This window comes from Trichinella spiralis (genome assembly GCF_000181795.1).
Source record: "Trichinella spiralis strain ISS 195 chromosome Unknown Scfld6, whole genome shotgun sequence".
In the NCBI taxonomy this organism is placed as follows: domain Eukaryota; kingdom Metazoa; phylum Nematoda; class Enoplea; order Trichinellida; family Trichinellidae; genus Trichinella; species Trichinella spiralis.
Genome location: NW_003526945.1, coordinates 5,669,391 through 5,693,443, shown reverse-complemented (window position 1 = coordinate 5,693,443; position 24,053 = coordinate 5,669,391). Strand labels below are relative to the sequence as shown.

Sequence of the window (24,053 nt, the reverse complement as noted above, 5' to 3'; positions counted from 1 at the left end):
ATTTTTAAGCGGTCACTAAAGTGAATGCAAACATTGGCAAAAATGTGAAAGTACCAATTATGAAAAATGATTTAACTTCACATGAAAGAATTTGGAGAAGGCTTTTTGTCAAAACATCTTGATGGCTTAAACAGCTGATCAAACTGCTGGCTAAGCAATTGCAAAATTCAGTTGAAAATGTTGGCTATTATTTTCCATTTATTTGCCATAATTTACATTTTTAACTAAAAAGTTATATTTAAATAATTCAAAGGATCAGAATAAACCGAAAAATTTTGAAATGTAGCATTTTACGGTAGTTTTAATCCATTTCACCTAGAAAACAGTGCATATAGAAACGAATCAGCAAACTCACTTGAAAATAACTCACATTTTGTTGCTTCAAGTAGTGCAGCCGTTTTATATCTTTGAATGGATTTAGCAATGCAGTGTTTTCTTACATTTTGATCCAGCAATTAAAACCATCATTCCGGGCATTTTACGTAATAACTTAAAAGCTTCAACTTAATGTTCAAGACTTAGCTACTTTTTAGTTAAAAATCTGTTTCCCTGCCTATGATAGTCGATTTCGAATGCCAATATTATCAATAACCAATTGAATTTTAGGCTGCCATTGCATTTTTCATGTTTTGTTTTTATTTTAAGTATAATTAACAAGTTTACAGTTCACGTATTAAGAATATGAAGCCTTTGTGGTACTGATAAATATACCATAAATAGAACTTGAGGAAATACGCACTTCTCATAAGTAGCGTAAACAGTGTGATAAAAGAGGTTTGTCGTGTTTACAATTTGAGCAATTACTGCCTAAAAGGACTGCATTTAGCATAAGATCGTGCGTTAAAAAGCACAGTTGGCTTCATATAAGGCTATATGAATCCAAGAAAGGAAGCTCGCTCTAAAGAGAGCATCTGAATTCCGTAAGGACTTCGAATTTTCTAGCAACTCACTAATAGCTTTTAATTGATGCTAATCCACGTCAGCATACCGACATTGATCAAATTGCTAACGGCGCTGCGGTACCGCTCACCAATCATTATATCCCTTTTCAACGTTGCTCGCCTGTCACTATCATCATCAATAATAAAGTCAAGTGACCAGATCTGGAAACTTCATATTTTCTCTCATTAGCTACTTCATTTGATGTACTGTTCATATTTCTCTGCTATTATTTGAACAATGGAATCATTGCTCGTGCACGGATGGCTACAAAACAAAGCTGGATCTAGGAAAGCGCATTCAGCAACAATTAAAAAGCACGTCAACCGCAGTAGATCTGCTAATGAAAGTCGAGGTCTCATTGCACCACCTTCTATTCGAGCACGTAGTCACACAACTCCAACAGGTAAACACTAATGGTTGATATATTTTGCTTCATATATCTTTTGCAAAATTCAACCGCAATAGTTATATTTATTATATTGCCTGATAATGTGTTTTCTTGCTGAAGATGAAGAATTTGACAATGCGCTAAGAAGAACGGGCCCATTCTTATATTTTTAAGGTTATTAAAGATTATTAAGTAAATTAATAAAAAAAACAAATATTCATTCTGATAAATGTTTAGAAAAAGTTAATATTCTGCAAAATATGCTTTTGATGCAGCTAATGAAAGGTAAAATTGTCTGATGATAAATACAAAATGGGCAATTGAATATTACTGCTTGGTTCAAAAATTTCTCAATTTCCCATATCCATTAAGCATACTCATATAATTTAATTAGACAAACAAAATTGGATGGGAATTGCAGTAGCGTACACGCTGGTAGGATGATAGACGGGAAATTGTTCTATTCACGAAGCAAGTAGACCGCTGATGGCAATTATCCTGTGTTGGGAAATGGCATTCGATTTTGTGTCATCACGCCTGTATCCTTTTGAGCGTTATGTGAGTGTATACATTACATATATACATAATGCATATGCATATGTATATATATATATATTCTTAGCATAATATTAATTTTGTTCAATAGCAGACTGTTTTAAAAATATGATATGATAATTCTAAGTAAATGAGCAACTACTAAAAAGCAAGTGACTAATTGTGCTACATGTCAATGCACTATCTATCCGTATGTTAATTAATTGCATTATGTAACAAAAGTCTTCAAAGGAAGTCTATTACATGAATTGAAAAACTGACCGATATATTCATGCAAGTACTTTTCTTTTAATTTCTACTTTTAAAAGTAGCAAATGAAGCAGCGTTTTGCTCACAGCAAAATATTTGTAATAATTAGTTTAATTGGACTTGAGCAAATATGAGATTAATATCATCTCGGCAGAATTATTAACGCAAGCATGCATAATTCCCAAATCAACTTGTTTTGAATTACTGGCAAATAAAGGGAAAAGATGGAAAGCATTATTACTTTTTTCTGTAAATTAAATTCATCATTCATCTTGTTCTGCATATTCTTGTGTTAGTGAGTGAATGTTACTTAAATTGCACCAAACAGTTTTGAAAAATATCTCTCATTTCTCTTTAAACTGATTTTTTTTAACTGCTACAGCATGTTCAGTGTGATCTTTCTCAATATTTCTTTGAAATTATATTTAAATATAAGTCTAATATGATATATGAATAAATAAATAAATTATTGTATGGAAATAAATTGGAGCAGTTATTAAAAGAAAACAAATTGCTTTTTCATACAATGCTGATCACCAGTGCTTATTTGACCAAAAATGCTAACGTCCAAACATTGAAACATGAGAAAGTCCAGTACTAAATTTACTCAATTCATCGAATTGGTGAGGGCATTAGTTGAAAGAATGTTGAATATTGTAATTAAGGATGGAAAGCAAGTTTGCCATTGATTTTGACAAAGGTTTGATAATCCGAAGTTAAATTATTTAAAATATCCATAAGCGAGTAGAATTATGGCAACGTATCGTACATTATTGATTAAATGTTTACACAGGAAAGCATTTTGAGTCCCTAGAACGGAAGTCAGCATTAAGAAAGTCTTTGCCAGTGTAGCTGGAAGTCAGCAGTTAGAAGATTATTTAAACAACTAGACAATGCCTGAGGCCAAACGAATGGTAATTTAAAGATTTATCTAACAAAGTGACTAATCAACCATCACCATTGTCCACATAATAAATATTGCGCTATTTGCTGCGGTCATAGCAATTACTGAAAACAGGCAGTGTCATTTAACTACATTCACTTTCACTGATTTTATCTTCTTTTTGAATTTTTTTAAACTATTAATTTCATAACTTCTAGTGGTTAATAGTAATTAATAAGTAAATTTGACAATGTGAGCAAAGAAAAATTATTTCTCAGATCACTAATGGCAGCTCTGCAAGCAAAATATGTTAATGATCAGATAAAATGTTTTTGAAAAGCAACTAAAAAGACTGTTAATATATCATAGTATGAATAATAATAAGTAAAATTTATTATTGCAAAAATTAATGCAAATTTCACTATTTAGCAGGATATATGATAATTTTTCCAAATTTCTAAAAACATTTACATGAATGGGTTCAGTTGAGCACTGATTCTTTTACTGAATACTCCCATCACATAATCGAAAGCCTTACACTTACATTACATTATACATTATAAACTGTTATCTGAAAATGACGAAAGGTATTTTTTTCAAAGCAAATTTAATACCAAGCTCGATGCTTGAAAAATGTTCATTTCCTTTATCGATAACAGAACGCCATTTTTCAAAGAATGAAAGTTTTGTGCATGTGATTTTTTCAAGTGGCCATCTGCCACCTGATCATTGGCAAAAGTGAAAGTTCAGCAAGCAAACAAATAGCAATGCTATTAATGCTGAAAATAATTATATTGGACAAAGGAATGCTGAAGTAGTTTTCTAGTCGAATTGTCGTTTGCGAAATTCTTCACGCTTTTATCTCAGCTATATTCAGAATGCGGATGAAGTAGATGCATTTATGACACTCTCATTTCATAGCAGACTGCTTTTTCTTGAAGTTATTTTCCATTAATCAATATGAGGTGAATTTGTCGAATAGAAATATCGGCATAAACTAAACTGATATTTTCACCGGCAGCAGTATTAAAAGTTTGTTTTTAAAAATTAGCCTGGAAATAATATGCAATCAAGTTATTTAATTCTTTGCTTGCCTAAAAATCACACAAAATAAAAATATTTTTACAAAGTAATTTGTCGCACTTGAATAACATTTTGCAGCCAATGTTAATGTATATATATAGTGAATTATTGAAATCGATATATTAAAGTTATCAATAAAATGAAATTTATTTACAGTACTTTTCATTGCAAGAAAAAAATAATTCAAGTTCAGTAAATAAACTTATCACTTGTCACTCACTCTTTACGGCTTATTGTTTTAAGCTAAATACATTAGTTGATTGAAATAAAAATTTTAATTTTTCAAAATAAAATATCGATTACGTGGTATTGTTCCGCATTTGATTATTGCTTGCATCATCTGTATTCAGCATGTGTAATTTTGCTTAAAAAAGTAAAAGAAAGCATAATCGCAGCGGTAATTCAAGTCCAGCTTTTTTAGCTTAAATTTCAAGCATTGCTCGAGCTTGAGATATTTTGTTGAAAATGAGAAATGACAATTTACCTTTGTTGAAACAATTTCCAATTATTACCCTTTGTAATATGAGAAAACTGAATCGAAAAGTAAATACACACAGGCCAAAATGATGCACAAGAAAAACGGATGCATATATATGCATATACATTTTTATTCTTTTAGGAAAGCCATATCGAATTCATCACGGTCGAGTTGGTACGGACAATTTCAGCAGACATTTGGAAGCAGGCCACAATGACCCAATAACGGATATTCTGTTTCCCATGCGACGAATGCACATCGGTCAAAAATCAATCTATTTTAATCATTTCACCAATTCTGAAACTTGGGACAAGTCAAAATATGTAAAATCAGTGCAAGTAAGCATTGTTAATTTTTCTGAATTTTGATATTAATCTGGAAAATGAGAAAAGAAATTAAAGATCATGACACTTGTGTAAAATATTGATTCATTCATCTCTGATAATAAGAATACAAGAATGGACAAATTTGCAATCTTCTTCTTACCTCTTTACTTTGGATCATTCAGACTGTTATCTCTAAGATTCGTCAAAACGTTGCGCATTTTAATCTATTTTAGGAATCAAGAGGCGAAATTCTTATCACACTTTTCTACTTACCGGAACGACAGCATTTGGGTGTGACAATTTCACGAGCAAAAAATCTTATCCGCTGCAATGAAACGTCATTAATTAGTAAAACTGATAATAATAATCCCAAACATCTGCTTCATTCAAGACGGATAATTCTGATACTTTGTTTGCAGATTCGTTCGTCACCGTTTGGATGGTAAGAAATGGACAGCTAATTGATAAACGTACCGGTGCCATGAAGCGTCAAACAACGGATCCAATTTTCAATGATGCTTTTGCATTCTTTGTTCCTCAAGGCAAACTTGACGAGACGCAGATAATTGTTGCTGTAAGCTTTGCATAGATTCGCTTAAAATTTTTAACTTTAAATTTAAAATTACAATGACATAATATCTGAAGTATGCCAGCTTTTACTTTCTCACTTTTTCATAAATGAATAATAATCTTTTATAAAAAATACTTTCAATTTTATCATTTCTTTGAAATATGATTTTCTTCATCACGTTTAACTTCATGTTTGTATAAAGTTCAAATACCAAATTCATCATAGCAAATATGAAACTTTTCAATTCATTTTGAAGAAGCATAAACATTTGCTATAACACTGCAGTGTGAATTCAATCTAGCAGTGTTATTCAATTATACATCATCTCAGTATTTCTAATTCAGTATTGAAATCTAAAAGAAACGCGCCGACCATTTAGCAAGCGAATGTCAGAAATCTGCTCATCACAGGCATATATCAATTAGCATCATATACAAAATAATATGCATTCGAAATACAAATAATGCAATATCACATCATATATATGATATTAAAAGATGAATTTACAGCTTAAACTTTTATGCACACAATTTTATGCTAAAGAAACAGTGCTATCATCTCTTTATTTGCATAATCTGATAATGCATACATTTGTTTTTTGTTTCTCATATAGTTATAAAGAATAATAGTCTAGAAAAAGTTTAAATAGCTGATTAGTTGAATAATTGACAATGTTACTGCATAAGATTCTTACAGCAGTTAACAACAAAGGCGCTCACTGCTTTGTTTATGCTAACAAATTGCGCGTTAAATCTACATTCCAATTTAGATAAGGGTAATAAATCAAACTGATTGACTAATATGCTCACTGTTTCAGCTGCAATTACGTTATGCTTGATCTGATTTTGGGCGAACTATAAATCAAAATTTGAAGCAGTCAATCGCGGCAAGCTTATCTCTATGAAACATATGTTCACTTTTCCAAAAACTTCAAGCTCAACTTGAAACTCTGAGCTAAAGCTCTCACTGACGTTAAAATTGTTCACTTTGAAATTGACTGAAAAAAATTGAACAATTAATTTTTCATTGAAAACAAATTCAGAAAACTGAATTTTATTGTACTTTCGTTATAGGTGTCTGATGTATGCAGCCCTAAAGTTATGGATGAAATTGGTCACGTGCTGCTCAGCATTGGATCAACAGCCAGTAGTCAGCAGCATTGGCGAGAGTTGCTTTGTAATCCTGGGAAAAAGATTACGCGATGGCATACACTTACATTAAAATGGTAATTTATTATTAAACTGAACAGCAACAAAAGAACTAATATCCTCGGCCACTGACAATTTATTAATCTGTTTGTTTGTTTATTTGTTTTATTTTCCGCAGTTTACTGTGTTTATCAAACTGAGAGCATCAAACATTTTTCAGAACTTTCCCATTTTTGTCACTTTGTATTGATTTCACTTCGAAAAATGGCCTATGACATTTTTCAAACGAAAAAGTAGAATCAAAAACTAAAAGATAATGTGTCAATGCAGTACAGTTATTGTGAATATATTAATTTTATAATAAACTGATCAGCAACATTATGACCACTGCAGCAAATGTTCAGCTATGAATCAATCAACAACACTGCAAAACAATTCACACACACCTCATGCTGTACTTACTGAAAGGCAGGTTCTAACTAAATGCAGAATGCCGGTGTTTCGTAGTTAGCAGGAAATATATGTGTATGTAATAAATTTTAATGAATCTATTTTAAAATGTTAATTAAATGGCAATTCTTAAAGATACTGGTACACGTAATGGTGCTAAATTCAATATTCTCACGAATTTGAATTGCGTGTTGAAAACAGCGCCTTTTCTCTTTCTACTCTCTTATGAATATCTTTCTTCATATTCCTGATGCATAATTAACTGATGGAATAGAAATCTGTTAAATTATATATTTTGTGTTTAATTTGCACTTGCACTTATTTTCATGTTAAACTTAATTTTCATTAAAATTAAAAAATACTACCGCAAATTTACAATATTTATATCTGGTCGACATTTTGAAATCATTCAGAAATTCATTTTTTTACATCACTTTGGTTTTGCTAATGTCAACACGTCGTTCAAGCAATTTTTCTTCTCTTAACCAGGCAAGCATATTTTAATATTATGTGCATTGTATTGCGACATTTCTTTTCAATTTCAAGCGTTTTTTCAGAAGTTTCAGTTAATTTATTTGTGGCATTTGTTTTATAAAATCATGAAATAAATTTCTATACAGGCATGAAATTATTTTACTTTTCCATCTTCACTTAACTATGTTTTTCCATTTTATGCTCATTTATGTTTATTTGTTGTTGCATATGAAATTTAGTGTCATTTTTTATATTTATACAAGAATAATAAATTAAATCGCAGTATAATATGTTTTACTTTGCTTTTTGCAGTTCTCTCGTCTGTTTATGGCAGACTCATTTTATCCTGAACTCTGAATATCGCATTTTTAACGTTTCAAGACATTAATTTTTTCTGGAATTTATACAAATTTGTCTTTTTACTAAATTTCATATACTTGTTTTCTCAAAATCGTTTATTTTATGCTTTTAATTTTACTTAAAATGTTGCCTACATTACAGTATGCTTATATTACTGTATATTATATTATAGTATTTCAAGAAGTATTTTTTAAATTGTTATTTAATGAGTCAAATCTAATCAAATTTTAAACATAATTATATCAGATATAATTTTATATATTATTTTTGATTTTACGTTTTTACTACAGGGTCGAATTAGAGAAAACGATGTGATATTCAATAGCAGTGGCATTAATGAATCATCAACACCTGCGAGGCGTACACTTCCTCCTCCAGAAAGTCTTGGAAGCATTTTCACGTCAATGATGCTTCACCTATTTCGAAACTACATGTTGTTTCCTGCTGAAAAGCGAGCAATAATTTATGTAGTATTCGTTATGTTAGCTTCAATAATTGCTGATTTGCGTCCTTTATCACGTTGGCATTACTTTGTGCGAAAAGATAATATATTTAATTTATATTTTGTGAAATGGGGTTGGGCATGGGTATTTACTTTTTTGGGAACATTTATTGTTCTAACCTCTTACGTTTATACAATTGGAAATCTGCGACATGTGTTAACGCATTTTTTTCGTATGATAATTTCGACTTTTATTTGGTGGTTTTGCGTAACAATGTTTGTTCACGTTGAAAAACGCACTGGATTTTGTACAAAGAAAAGCTATGCTGAAAAGCAGCTCTGTCTTATGAATGGCGGGCGTTGGCTTTCTTTCGACGTATCTGGACATTGTTTTCTTCTTATCTACTGTTGCCTTCTTATGGCGGAAGAATTGAGAGTTTTCAAATATTGGGATCACATAAAATATGCGCTTGATTCCAACAATCGTGATTCTGTAGAATTAGCACATTTGAACGATGCAGAAGTTGAATTTTGCAAAATTGAATACGGCCGTTGTACATCTTGGATTCGACTGTTTTTCGTCTGCACAACTATGCTTAACTTTCTTTGGGAAGTGATGCTGATTGTTACTGTTCTTTATTTTCATTCGTTGGCGCAAAAATTTGCCGGAACCGTGATTGCTGTTTGCTGTTGGTATTTTACCTACCGCGTTTGGTACAGATCAGAGGGCTCTCCAGGTCTTCCAGGAGTTGGAAAACTTCGTTACCAGACCACTTTATAATATATATATATTTTTTTTGTTTTCTTCTTTTTTCAATTTTTTCTGCATATTCTAGTCATTATAATACTTGTCAGCAAATTTTACAAGCTATATTGTTATCCGCAGTTTTGACTTGACTTTCGAGCAGCATTTGTCAAATAGTTAAAGAATTGTTTTGTAGCTTTGTTAATTACATTTATTACAGAAATCATTAAGTGTTAACTAGTTGCAAAGTTTTAGCGTTTATTATTTGTGAGAAATTGCAATAAATTTACTTTAGAATGGATCATACTGTTTTTTTCTGACACAATACAAAAATGATGATTTCGGAAAGAATTTAAACATTTCAGTCGATGATTTTAAAATAAAACGAAAAGAAATTATTGTTATTAAATTAGTTCTTTCAACTGAGAAGCAGGCAGGAGGTAAAGCTTATCCATTCATAATAGAGAATAATAGACTAGCGTGAGCATAATTCGATTAATTACTATCTGTGAACATTCTGTCTTGAAATGTATGTTCACGTCAAATTCAAATTGTAATGACTATTTGGCTAAGGATAATTTCACTGTCAGGTAAGTGTTCCATTTCCCATTTCTTTTGTTTTTATCTTTACCTAATCCACGCTTGTTTGTTTGAAGTTTCAAATAATTGTAATTTTACAAAATCTGAAATTCAACACTAATATAGTAAGCATAAGTGAATTTTTAAATTAAATTAAATTTAAAATCTTTTGTTAAGAAAATGAACTACATTTTTATTTTTCAGAAAAGTTATTAAAAGCTAATTTATTGATGGTGATTTAAAAGAGAAAAGTAAAATGTCAAATTTGGAACATGTTCGCATATTCACTTCATTATTTTCAAAAGCTGTATACTCAAATTTAAGCTTGAAATCATTTCAGCATTCTATCTCACCGTATTTGCACTACAATGCCATTATTGTGTTCATTCGTACAAAAAAATATCTGATGAGTCAAGTATTGACTGTTTGAAACTGGAGCGCAATGACACGTACAATCAAAGGGAATGCACGCTTAAAGAAACAGCATGCAAAGTAATTACTTGATAGAATTGGAACAATAAAAATAAAAATGTACTTTCCCTTTTAGGCTACTGTAAAATTGGTAAATGGAATTTTAACTGAAGTGATTCGGGATTGTTCGGCAAACTGTAATCCAAGGTGTTCTAGAAAAGGATATGGCATTACTGTGCTAACCTGTGATAGCTGCTGTAACACTTCAAAATGCAACAGCTGGAGTTCTCAAGAGTTCTTCTCTTCTTCTTCAACAGTTCGAAGTTCCTTGACACTTGTAATTTTATGTATAATCTTATTTGCGATCAGTAGTTCAATGCAAATCGTCATTTAGTGTTTTCGAAGCTAAATTCAAAATTGACTAAAAATTCCTTTACATAGATACTTTCAATATTACAGCCAAACAGAGAACAAACCATGACAACAGACGACATTTAAAAGTGATATTTTCCAGACAATAAATAATAAGACATCAATAAACTATGTAAATTTCAATATAGATTTCTCTTCTGACAAGGTAACTTGAAAATCTAAACTACTTCAACGTTATGAAAACAGCCAAAACGTAATAAGAGCAGTTGAAACGTTATGCACTTCCAAATCACGTGCTGCAAGTAGTGAACACGAAGATTAATGCTTACATATTGTGTAGTAGTAGTAGTAGTAGTAGTAGCAGTACTGATCTCAGAGTCGGGTGCAATTTTACAACCTCATCTGAAGGCTAGCTGTCCAACACGTACTAAGCTTTGCTTTGGAGAAATTTGTTTATTGAAAAATTTTAATTTTCATTTGTTGAAAGCATTTTCCTAAAACAATTATATTAAAGCTTATTTGTAGTAATTTTATTTATTTCCAATAATTTATTATTTATTAAACAATTCAACTGTGCAATTCAAAATCTCTTATCTCGAAATGATATTAAATATTTCAGGCACAATTAATTAAAGTATTGCATGAGCGTTATGCAGAATGCTGCTTAATTGAAGCTATCATATTAATATTTCAGAACAATAATAACTTTTAATTAATTTTATACATTAAGTTTGAAAAAAAATACACAAAAACACAAATATATATATATATGTATAGATAGATAATCGTATGTGTAGGTAAAGATAAGTTTTCGAGTGCAATTTACTCAGACGATCATTTCACATGGTTCTGAATTAATTGAAATTTCACCCGACGAACCCGTATTCGTTGAATCTTGAGCAAAGGGTGAATCCACTGAACTGGACGCATTGGTTGATGCATCCGTCCTTGCACTGCTGGAATAGGCAGGCAATTGGAAAGTAGAAAGTAAAATTGGCTTTGGTCTGGGTATGCGAAATTTGGAAGTGGACAATGGAAACTGTAAATTTGAATCGTGGACAGTAAATAATGGTTCTGCATTCAATCTGACAGCGGACTGCTGAGATGTTGTTGGAATGGACTGGTCATTGAAAATCTGCTTTGAAGGCTTGAGACGCCATCCGCGTACGTCTTGACTAAAGGAAACGTGATTTCTCAAGGCAAATTTAGTTCTAGGATGCAGCAGGGCAATGTCGGTTGAACTAATACCAGTATTGTCTTCAAGTGACGGTTGACAATGTTTTTTTGTTGAATAAGGTGATTCAGCTATTGGATTACAAGCATCCAACTTCAGCTTCAATTCATTTGTAAGTGAATCTTCAGTTTTTGGTTTTGCATCAGTCAGTGCACTATTAGCACCGTTGGATTGGTCTTCTTCAGTCGACCTTTCAACTTTCTTTCGACAACATTTGCTCAACTGCCACAAAATGCTTCCAACACTTATTATTACAAGAGTCGCCATGAATACAATAAAAACAGCCAAATATGGACTATTTGTAAATTTCATCTTGTAAGTCACTTCTGAAAATTTAAATTTATTTAAACCAATCAAAAGAGAAACTACAATTCACTATTTACGAAAAGAAAAACAAAAAACACTAAAAGCTCCAACATTTTATTTACCTTCAATGCAGTTTGTTTCATCGAAGTCGGATGTACAGTCGGATCTTCCATTGCACACCAAAGCATACGGAATGCAAGTGCTATCACCACAAGAAAAGTAATTTTTGGGGCATTGCGAATCTGAAAATGAAAACTGTTTTAATTGATACTTTTTGATGCAATTTCTCACTTTTCAAATATGCATAATACAAAATTTCAACTACTGTATCAGCGATGGAGAGTTGGTGTAAAAATAAACGAACATGAGCCACATTTGAATCTAAATCCATTCCTGATGCAGAAGTGCCGCACAGGCGTTTCGACATGTGAGAATTGTCCGTATGACTGAGGTAAATTTCGATAAAATTCAATTCGCATTCATTTGGAAATGCCAAACTGAAGACGGAAAATATAAGCCGCAGCTGAAAATCAACACTTCATTATTGTTATTATTATTATTATTATAAAGAATAATCATAAATTTTTCAATAAATATATTCTCAATTTCAAAAAGAAAAATTGAATATTTGAAACATTTTCCTTGAAGCCTTAAATTGCTGACTTGACTAACAATGTTGCGTGTTTTTTGGAATAATGAATTGATTCAATGATTGAAAAACTACTTTTAAATTCAAAAAAATCCAAAAAATTTAAAACATTTTAAATGAAAATTTTGCTGTTGATCAGAAAATTTACACGGAATTCAAATTTTAGACGAACAACAACCAACGAGGAAAGGAAAATCGAAAATAAACTTTCATCAAATTGAATGTATTTTTTGTTCATGTATTTTTGAAATGGAAATTAATTTACAAATTGGAAAATGAAAGTGGTGAAAAGCAGCTAAAAATACCACTTGGTGCATTCGTCTCTGTCACAAGTGGACAGACCTATTTTACTGTTACACTTTTACCTACTTGATGACGTGAACCACACTGATCATACTGTAGTTCCCAATGCCGTCTGATAACTTTTGCAATATTTGAATATGCAAATAGTTTTGCACTGAACTGATCAAAAATTGATTAAATATGAATCGATTCCTGCTTTCACTTGGTGGTCACAATTGATTGTTTGTTCAAATTTGTCGTTGCCAAGTGAGTTGTAGAAAAATATAAAATCCAATGTGCATCAAACAATACTCTAAATTATCAAGAGTTTTGGGAAAATCCAAAATTTGAAATGAGTGAAAATTGAATGCATCAGAATGCTCGAAAGAAAAATTAACAAAAAAAAACATACGAGCCTTCTTCTGGTAATACAAGATAGAAAGTAGAAAAAGATAGCCATCATACCTTGTGTTTGTCGTTGCTTCCTTTAATTTTCCAAACACAATCCAAACTGTCCGACGAATGATTGCGAAAATGCTTTTTTACTGTTTCTGAATTGATCATTCCCGTTTCCGTCCCAAAAATATTGATAAATGCGCATTCTGGAATAAATTTAAAAATAAAAAATTAATTTTAATCCATTTTTCAAAGCAAGCACGACAATTACTGGGAGATTTTTCTGTTTTTTTCGATTGAAAATCTAAAAGTGAACTGTGGTGAAATTTGTGTACTGAAAATCAAAAAGTAGAATGAATTTTTTTTGATCAATAAAACATAATCTGACCTATTGCTTGGACAAAATGATAAACCGCTTTAAAGCCACGCCCTTGGAGGGAGCCGTCGGAACGGAATTGCATCCAAACGCATCCAGAATCTGCGCTGATCAAAGGCGGAAAGCCGAAACCACAATATCGACCGATTAGCTGTGAGAAGCCATACGGTCCGTTGCGTAGTTCCAAATAGTCGAAAGGACAAAAGTCGGGAGTCAGTGGACTTTCAATTTCAAAAAAGCTACCTCGAAAGTCTATGTAAACCGAGTTTTCAGGCGGTGCACAGATTTTTCGAATGCAAATAATATTCGGCGGATATTCGGCCGGATAATTGGGGCTAGAAAATTCCATCAGCTGCGATTCAGCACGGTCGAATCCACCGCAAGATTCATCCAAAGGTTCAACATCTGCTTCGTCTTCCAAAGTAATCCAAGTTGAAGCTGCTGCTACTGATATCAGAAGAACATGGCAAAACGGCGACAATTTTATCATCGTTGAAGCGCTGAAATGCCACATTTCAAAAGTGGCAGTTCGATCATCCGCAAGAAATTGAAACTGAAAAGTTAACTAGCAATTTCAAAACTGACACCTGACTATTGCCAAGACAGTTAGCATTTAGCACCACCAAGATGCTTTCTAATGGCGGTCGTATAAATTCGCAGTCGAGATATGCACTATGTTGCTGGAGATTTTTGATAAAAACCAGACAAACAACTGCCAACCAAATGCATATAAAGGACACACCCTTTGTGAACTTTCCTCGTTTCGCAGCAACATCCAATCACTGGCAGCAATTTGGCTGGCAAGCGTGTGTTCAAAATCCAACGTCAAAAATAGTCTAACTAGTGGGTTTGATAATGGTGCGCCGACTTGGAGCAAAGACGACGCAGTTCAATTCATAAGCTACAAAGTTTTAAAAGCAGCTTAGTGAGTGCACAACTGCAAGCACATCCGATCGGATCAAGATGCGGATTATATCTATAAAGTTCGACGCTGCTAAAGCACGGACGGCTCAAGCCACTAACTCGATTTCGAATAGAATAAGTGTCGAGTGTGTTGCGTCTGAACAACAAAGGTAACAACAACTGGCCAGACATCTGAGAAGAGCAAAGAAATTGTTCAAATTATTAAATGACATGCAAATGGACAAGCATCAACAGCAACGTTACTTTATTCCGACGCTGTAATTAAATACCAAAAATGAAACTCTGCCAAATATCATTCACATGTTATTATTATTAGATTCATTTTATTTTGTAAAGAAATTTAATCTTCAACAAACGTTTAACAAGAAAATTTCACTCAACTCAAATCCCAATAAAATTCACTCTTAAAATTCATAAACATTACATCATAAGACGTAAAAGTTTGACAAAACAAAAACAATCGTTTTTTTTCTATTCAATTTTTTACAGTAATTTAGTTTTTGAATTAATACATATTCAAGGATAAAATTTGAATATATTACAATATCAATAGATTATTGAATTTGAAAAGATTCAATTTCAACAAAAAATGTTATAAAAATGTTTTGAAATCCCTTTTTCTTGTTTCGAATTGGGCATTTTGATATGAAACAATGAAGCACTCTACAAATATGAATTAAGTAATAAATGGTTCTTTTTTTACATTTGCATATTTCATTTATTATTTTTCAAAATGTTTTATTAATATTAAAAGCATACTTCTTGTTATTGAAGTATTAAAATTTTTTGCAAATTATAATAATTGCATTACAATTTAATTACATCAAAAAAGTGGCCGAAACTCGTGAGAATAACTTGAAATACATTTTAATCTTACGATACATCATCTAAATTTACCCGCTTGTTGAAATTTCAAATATTGAAACTTGAAAATCATTAACGGTGTTTAGAGTTGTTTAGTATTAAACATTTCATTTTGTCGAAAAATGAACAAAATAAAATGTTTTATATTAAAAAAAATACAAAAATTTACTATATATTGAATAAATGATAGTTGAAATGAAATTAAAATGTAATGTTCATAAAATGACATGTCATTTTTTAACAATAAAAATTGTATGAATAAATTCACTTGACGAAATGTAATGATATAAGTAAATTATTTCATTGTGGGTATTTTTTCTACTTAAATTGTCATTTTATTAAGAAATGTTTAGATTATTGGTAAATAGTTTTTGTATCGAAACTTTTCTTAATTAGCAATGATTAAGAATTTGTGAAAAGTCAAAGAAGTGTATAATTTGTGCAGTTGGTTAGTTAGTTAGTTAGCTGACTACAAATAATTTGTTGGCATGTGACAAAAAGGGTAACATATTAGTTAATTGTACTATAATGGTAATTTTTAGCGTTTACGTAAAGTGTACAAGGATTGAATTGTGTATTTGCAGAAAGGGGCTAATTAATAATGAGGAAAATGGTGGTGAATTCGCTTGCGCTGCGTTGAATTGTGCTACGTGGAAATTGAATCCATTGTTCAATTGATGCGCATAATTTTTTTAACTGGAAACTTTTTTGAAAGAAATATATATAAGTTGCTTTTGGCTAAATGGCAAACAAAAGAAGTTGGGAAAGATTAGATATTGATTGATTTAAGCAAAGTGATGTACTGCCTGCCGGGTGGTTGAAGTTGACAAGCTGACAAGTCGCAATTGAAATCGAACAGTAATTAATAATCACCTGAAATTTTTTCTTTTCAAAAATTGGGCAAAACGTTTCAACTTTTCTATTATTAGTACATTTTTAGCATCGCGTTTCCTGTTTATTTTTTGATAAAAGCAAATTCGAACACAAATATGCATCAGTAATTTCATATATACAATGGAAATTCAATGAAGCGGATATATATACATATATATATATATAAATTTTGTGCTTTTTGTTGCCGCTTTTGCAGCAGAAGAAAGAAACGAATGTCAATTTTGTGATTAATTAAGATTCTGAAAACCAACTCAATCATTTGCACAAATAGTTTTACTTATTGATTAATTGAACAAAAGAATAGCGTTTGTTATATTTGTATGTTTGTTTTAAATACTTTTTTGAAGTAAAAAAGTAATCTTCAATGTCTCACAAAAACTTAATCGATAAAAATGTTCATTTTAAACTGTTTTTCAAAAATATTTTTCATTTTGTTGAAAAATTGATTTTGATTTGAAAATAATATCACTCTGCAGTGTTACATTGAAATGATGATGTTCATGAGAATAAATTTCATTCGATTAATTAAATTAAATAAGTTCTTTTGGTCAAATGTGAACCAATTGTGAATGAAATTTCACTTCAGCAGTTCAAATAATTTTTGCATATTATCAATGCATAACAATATGAAGCTTATTTGTTTAATTGAATTTCTCTGCAGTGTCAAAAAAGAATAATTAATATTCAATGTTTAACAGCTTTCATGTTTCAAAGTACAATCAACGCGTGAATGTAATTTTCCAATCAATTGTATTTTGAACAATCGCAAACGATACGCATACATACAAGCAACAACAAACATACCACAGTCAATATGCAATATGCTTGTGAAATTTGCCGAAACAAACATCTTGCTCTACAATATATCTTTTTTGCTTGAATATATATGCATCAATTGCTGTCGTTGCGATGAATTAATTTTTCATCACAAATTTGTTGCCATTGAACAAATAATAAACCCAATTTCATCATATGCAAATTGAATTTTGTTATTTGAATAAAAACAATCGTAATATTTGCGTTCGTCGAAGAATATATGCTTTTGATTTTCTGTCACTTTTATTCCAAATGCAATTTTGCAGCTTTTTCAACTGTGCTTCACGACAACAACAACAAAAAAAAAGCAAAACTTCCTCAATCGATTGCCAATAATTTTTCTTGGAACGACGACAAAAAAAACCCCCCTCCGCAAAAAATATTCATCAACAAATTTTGAAATTCAAATCACATTTCATCCAAATTTGCATATGATTAGATTTTTAATATTTAATCACAGAGTTGTTTATTAATTAATTAATTTATCAAAATTTTCCCTCGCATTATTCAACGCCGTTTGTTCGCCAATATCTGACGAGCCGTTGCCGATGTTCCAAACAACTGCACGCACCGCTGACAAGGAGGGATCTTTGAAAAATCACTCACTTTCTACGCACAAATTTTCAAACTAGGCGAAATTTGTGAAAAGACCAATTTCTGCTATTCTTCGAAAACAATCCGACGGTGGTCATTATTCAAAAAGAGGGAAGAAAAATATTGTCAACAATCGAAACTGAGAGGAAACTTTTGCAAACTGATTTTACGCAAATTTTTCCTTAATTTAAATTTTTTGAAAATATATTTTTTAAAAAATGAATATCGTTTGAATTTGCTTTCCCTGTCTCATGTTCAAAAAAGCAGATGTAATGGACATGCAGCAGCTGTTGCTTATATTATATTATATTATATTCCAGCTACTATTCGATCCAGGTCAGCTTGCAAGTTCCCGTATACTTTTTTTTTCCACATTATATTACCAGAAGTTCATGTGATACGCTCACACGCTAATACATGTGTGTATAAAGAAAATGAGAAGCTTGTTGAAAGAGAAAAAGAAGAAGAAGAAGCTACAGTTGATTGGGGCAAATCTGTTCATCTCCTGAGCTATAAAAAGAAAGAACTGCTTTGTATATAAAGAAAAGGAAACACTTTTCCAAACAATAGAACAAACGATATTAATCCTATGGTCAAAAATTGACCCAGTCGGTCAAATAGGATAAACGGTCATAAGAGGAGATGTTGTAGAAAAAAGAAGAAAAGCCTTCGGTTGGGTCATTGCTCAGCAAGGTTAGCGTCAGTTGGCAGTCAAGCTCAAGCTTCTACCTGTTTCAAGTATCTTTTATATAATATTATCATTATTATTAATTAGTAGTAGTAGCAGTAGAAAATCATATTTCTCAGACTAGTAAAAAGTGAGAAGAAAAATGAAAAATATCACTAAATTATTACACATACAAATAATGATACAGATGTATATGAATTAGGTTGGGATGTGCTGTAGAATTTGCATTACACAACGACAATTACAGGTCAACCAAATACGGGACAATCAGAAAATAGGAAAAAGCTCAATGACCCTGATCAAATTGTAGCCGAACTGTTAAAAAAAATTGATAATAATCAAAGTTAAATGGTATTTTTTTACTTTTCAACTAATTACTTTCAAATTTATTCAATTCATCTTCATCTTTTGAGATGTTTTCTCATTGTTTATTCAAAATTTTTCAACAACATTATTATTATTATTATAATTATAAAAATAAGTTATAAAAAAAGAAAGAAAAACTACATATATATGTATAGTTTTGTTTTTTTAAATATAAATTTCAACTTGTTCAAATAGATATAATAAGGCATAGATGAAGGAAACAAAAGAAAAAGCCACGTGTGGATTGCCATTTGGCAGGCATGTTTGAATATTTTTCTCCGCTAGTCTGTGTGTCAAAGGCGAACTGAATTCATTCATCATTTTCGCTTTCGGTTCAGCTTCACGCTCGTGAAGGAAGCATTGATCAAAGAATGCCAAAAGCGAAAAAGCTTCCTTTGCTGGCATCTGGCCTGGGTCGACGACGTTCACCGTCAATCAATCGATTTCCTGCCTTTTTTCCCCCCTTCCCTCGAACATTTGAAAAATTTGTCCATTGTTGGGAGGGGAAAAAATTTTTTCTTGTTCCAATATCCAATTCCATTCCCCTCCCCTTTTCAACATGTCCTACGTTGCTATGTTGGATGTAATGTATTTTTGGTGAAAATTAATTTCGTTGGAAAAATTCAATTCAAACTCGAGTTGATTGATGAAAATGTTGCAATGATGTTGTGTGAAAATTAATTTTCAACAAATAAAATTAGACGACACGAAAAATCGAATCTACACTTTTTCATTCAATGGAAATGGGCCAACGGACGATGCTCTCTCTCACTATTTCAACTAGACAATGTATTGCAGCAGAATTTTTCTTGACAAATGTTCTTCAATTAATGTTAATAAATGATGCAGGATGCGTTTTTGGGCAGTCGACAGGACCGCTTTAATGAGGTTACTGGCGATGCATCGTCGTTGTCACGTTCATGATGGAATGTGTTGGTGAAAATATATTCCCCCACCCCCTCTCTACCCCCCTCCCCCCCCCCAACGCCCTCTTCCCTATCAAATTTGCACGGTATGAATATCAGAGCAGTTGCATTGTTCTTGTCTATCATTCGAGAAACAAGTCGTATTCAAAAGCCAGAGGCTCTTCTTGACACGCCCTTTTTTTTCCCTATTTTCTCTATATACCATCTCAACTCAGCTTTAACAACAGCAATACCAGCATCCTAACTGTCCTTTTTACTGCTCACCCTTATCAATTTCCTCTCAAAAAAAAACAATAAAATGGAATAAAGGAATTAAATTTTCACAATTATTGTCTGAAAATGAATGAATAATAAATATTTTATTTATTATTACGTGCAATTAATTGGTAACAAAGTTGTGCAAATTATTCCATTTCACGTCGTCGTCACTTTGGAAAGCGGCAAGAAATTAGAGACGACGAGCTCGTTTTCATGCCAAACAAACAAAACACACCACTTGATAAACTTTCAGACTTTAAACAGGTGCTTTTCGACAAAGCATCAACTGCTTTGAATCTTCGCTCGCATCTATGTGCCCAAATGTTCTATTTTGATACACGCTTGGTTCTCTGTGTGGCGGTATAATTCTTTTGAAATTTATGTTTACATGTTGAATTATTTGCACAACACGCACGGTATACATTTTGCGAATGGACAAATTTTTATTCATTTGTATCATTAATGTTGGGAAAAATGAAAATTTTTTGCAAAAATTTCCACTTGAAAACCCACCATATTGATATAATAATTATTTCATGCGAAATTTACGACATCATCAAACCAGCTCGCCTGGTGTGTAATTTGTGAACTTTTCAACAACCGCAATAACAATAATAATAATAATAAAACTTCAACGTCCCGCCTCTTGCCAACACTAACGGTCCCAATAAAACAATTTCCCTCACTTCAATCTATTATTATTATTATTATTATTATTATTATTGCTAACTATTGCCTGCCAACTTTTTTTCTTTCATGCTAAGCAGCGAGTGAAGAAGAAAAGCAGAACAACAGCATGCTATCAAAAAATTGAATAATTGCTTCGAATATTCAATTGCGCTATAGTAGTCATTTTTTTTCTTTGTTTTGCTTCATTTTTTTTCTTTTCCATTTCTCCACTTCCATTAGCACACGCTGAACACAAAATATTTATTATATATATATATATATATATCCGACCTGTTGCTGTTGTTATTTTCTAAATGCAGATAAAAAGCCCCAACCAAATCCGACCAGGTGCTCTCAAGTTCAGTGTTTGCTTGTGTCTCGGCGTCTACAAAGTTTGCCTTGCCATTTGCAACCTCGTTCACGTATGGGATGCAAATATGCATGTCGTGTACAGCAGTGTCGCTTGCAGTTGGCAAACATTGGACCAGTGCGGTGGAGTGGAAAACGCGATACAAAAGCACCGAAACCGATAAACGAAAACGTTCACCAAACGCGTCTGTCTCACATTCAATAACTCCTTTTAATTCAATAATTGGATTCGAATAGGAGAGGGTAGAAAAAAATTTCCACAAATAGCAACTCTTCGAAAAGTAAAAAAGGCGAACGGGAAAAAATAGTAAATAAAAAAAGCATATATATATATATATATATATATATTCAAATTCAAAACGAAAACAAACCAAAAACAACAACAACAACAACAGTATCCATTTTTGTTTGCTGGTACTGTTGTCATCATAGTCATAGTTATAGCACTTACAGTATACAGTCGGCCATGTAATGGTCGTCAAGGTTGTGAAAACGACGCTGGTATTGTTGCTCTTTGAGCAGAGCGACACGTTGGGCGGCGGCCACGTTCGCCGCCGCGGTCGCCGACGGCGAGGTAGAATGTGGATTCATTACCGGCATGCATAATCCAGGAAATGGTATTGGGGCGGTCAGGGCGGTCTGTTGGACTTTGACCGGCGCTCTGGGCAACATGGACCGGTCGCAGGTGCGGCGCCACAGTAAAAATCCACTACAAACTATACCATAGGAGAAGGAGGCGACGATTTTGACGACGAACGTCTCGTAGCTGGGATTTTTGGTCGGATCGCTCAGCCAGTCTTCGCGATTGAAATATTCGTAAACGTAGCAGGCGATCAAACAGGCCTGCGGTACGACGTAGAACGCGGCCAACAGACCGGTGGAAGTGAGCCCGTCGGGACGGAGCAGCGGTTGAGCGAGCGGATTGGGGGTCGGCGTTTGGACCAACGGGCTGTTGAACGCCGAAGCTGAGACGTTGGGAGCGGAAAAAAAGTGCTGGGCAGTAGTGTGGGATGGCTGCGGTCGACCGGGCTGTTGTGGATTGCCACGTTGGAGAAAATCGCGCAGCTTGATCACCAGACCCAACGTCAACGGTACCAGTCCAACGACCAAATAGATCGTCTGGGGTACGAGCAAAAATTGCAACCCCTGACGACTCTGGTTGCCGACGAAACACATGCCGGTCAGTTCGTCGGCGTCGACGGTTTTCATGATAAATACGACGATCACTTTGATCAAAGCGGTAAACCAGACGAAGCAGTGGAACGTGAAGCTGCGCTTTTGGAGCTTGTCGACCCCGTAGCCCAGCGGACCGACCAACAACCACCCCAAGCACAGTATGATCCACCACAAGTGACTGGCCATGGTGAAATAGTAGAGCAGTATGGCGACCACGGTGCAACGGATCTGCTGCAAACCGAAGCCGGCGATGATGGTCGTCGTCGGCACCGTGCCCGGATACTGGGTACAGGCGAGAGAATCGCGACCGGCGGCGCGGATCCAGTAGGGTACAGTGGCGCAGGCGTAGCAGATGCAAATGTACAACGTCGGCACGTCGGGATGGCGGAGAAGGACGCGGGGTTTGCAAAATTGAAAAGCCAAAGCCGCTATCGACAGGACCGAACAGGCGGCGGCGAAGACGAGCATCAATATTTCCGCATTTCTCTTCTGCTCGTCGTCGAACAGCACGTTGCTGCGACACAACTGGACACATTGGCCAGTTTTGTTCAAACGGACGAAACCTCGACCATTGTCCCTCAAATGATTACACTGACCACCACCACCACCACCACCAGCACCACCACCAGTTGGAGGTGATCTGTAAGATGGGGACGGCGATGAACGTTCTTCTTTCTTTTCATCATCCCCTTTGTGATAATGCGGATAATGGTTGTTGTTGTTGTTGTGATGCCTGATATTGTTGTGATGGTTGTAATTGTTCTGGTGATGAGGTTGGATGTCGTAACGATCCGTGTCAGCATGACCGTTGTGGTTGTGATGGTAATGGTGATTGTTGTATTTGTTGTAAATATCGTGCGGGTAGTTGTTGGGATAGCGGCGGTCGTCGACGGTGGTGGGCGGGTCGGTGTGGGGCGGCAAAGCGAACGACTCGTCGACGGCAACGTGCGTGTCGCCGAAGCAGACCGAATTGTGGTCCTGGCTGGGACCGCGCATGCACATCGCCTGGGCGTTGTTTTCGGGGTGGAATTTCGAACAGTTCAACAACGCCGGCCAGGGGAAACCGAACTGTTTGAGCATCGGTTCGCAGCAACGGCGAACCGATTCGCACAACGGTCGACAAGGTCCTATCGGGATGTTGACCTTGTCGGTGCACATGGGAACGTAGACGGAGCAGAGGAAAAATTTCAACTGACTGCTGCATTGGATCTGTATGAGCGGCAAGAATGTGGTCAGTTGGAGTTCGGCTTCGGTCTGGTCTTCGTTGCCGACAAAGTTGGGCATCGACGTGAAATTATACGGCAAATCTTTGCACATGGTCACTTCGATCGGTTGGCAGTAGTGTTCATTTTCGAGTTGTCGGATGACGGTCAACAATGGTACCATGGGTGGAGGTAGTTGGTGACACATCGCTGGCAACAATTGTACAACGATTGACCAGAAGAAAAGAGGAAATAGAAGTTGTCGTCGTTGTCGTTGCTGCTGCATGTTGTTGAAGCTAAACTGCCAATGAATAAATATCAATAATGGAAATTGATATTTTCAAAAGCCAGAAATGGGAGAGCGAAGGGAAAATGATGAACTGAAGTGAAGAAACGAGGTACGAAGTGATGAAAAAAGGAGAAGAAAAAGGAAAGAATTCAGTAGAAATGCTTGAAAATGGTGTGGATTAGTTTGTTTGCGGCCGGCAGCGTTTGATTACAAATTCAATTGCGAAATGATTGATGTGTATATATATATAAAATAAGAGAGAGAGGGGGAAGGGGGATGAAAAGACGAGAAAGATTGAAAGAATGAGAAAGAGAGAGAG

General features: G+C 33.8%; 4 protein-coding genes across 4 annotated transcripts; 2 read left to right on the top strand and 2 right to left on the bottom strand.

The window, feature by feature from the left end:
• The first annotated feature begins 1,179 nt into the window (after window positions 1-1,179).
• On the top strand, window positions 1,180-6,704 carry Tsp_09663 (conserved hypothetical protein). The gene is made up of 4 exons (XM_003374282.1): window positions 1,180-1,345; window positions 4,720-4,916; window positions 5,296-5,478; window positions 6,549-6,704. Exons 1-4 carry the CDS (start codon window positions 1,180-1,182, stop codon window positions 6,702-6,704), a joined length of 702 nt encoding a protein of 233 aa, XP_003374330.1.
• A 1,919-nt stretch (window positions 6,705-8,623) lies between these two features.
• On the top strand, window positions 8,624-10,582 carry Tsp_09664 (conserved hypothetical protein). The gene is made up of 4 exons (XM_003374281.1): window positions 8,624-9,110; window positions 10,014-10,165; window positions 10,221-10,421; window positions 10,544-10,582. The coding sequence occupies exons 1-4, from the start codon at window positions 8,624-8,626 to the stop codon at window positions 10,580-10,582; spliced, it is 879 nt and encodes a 292-aa protein (XP_003374329.1).
• Window positions 10,583-11,282: 700 nt separating this feature from the next.
• On the bottom strand, window positions 11,283-14,474 carry Tsp_09665 (putative CUB domain protein). Its single transcript, XM_003374280.1, has 9 exons — window positions 14,442-14,474; window positions 14,287-14,379; window positions 13,712-14,252; window positions 13,595-13,657; window positions 13,393-13,529; window positions 13,015-13,107; window positions 12,357-12,519; window positions 12,119-12,238; window positions 11,283-12,016 (listed from the first exon to the last, which is right to left on the bottom strand). The coding sequence occupies exons 1-9, from the start codon at window positions 14,472-14,474 to the stop codon at window positions 11,283-11,285; spliced, it is 1,977 nt and encodes a 658-aa protein (XP_003374328.1).
• Window positions 14,475-20,754: 6,280 nt separating this feature from the next.
• Window positions 20,755-23,731, bottom strand: Tsp_09666 (frizzled-9). Its single transcript, XM_003374279.1, has 4 exons — window positions 23,345-23,731; window positions 21,519-22,768; window positions 20,990-21,337; window positions 20,755-20,869 (listed from the first exon to the last, which is right to left on the bottom strand). The coding sequence occupies exons 1-4, from the start codon at window positions 23,729-23,731 to the stop codon at window positions 20,755-20,757; spliced, it is 2,100 nt and encodes a 699-aa protein (XP_003374327.1).
• Window positions 23,732-24,053: the final 322 nt, after the last annotated feature.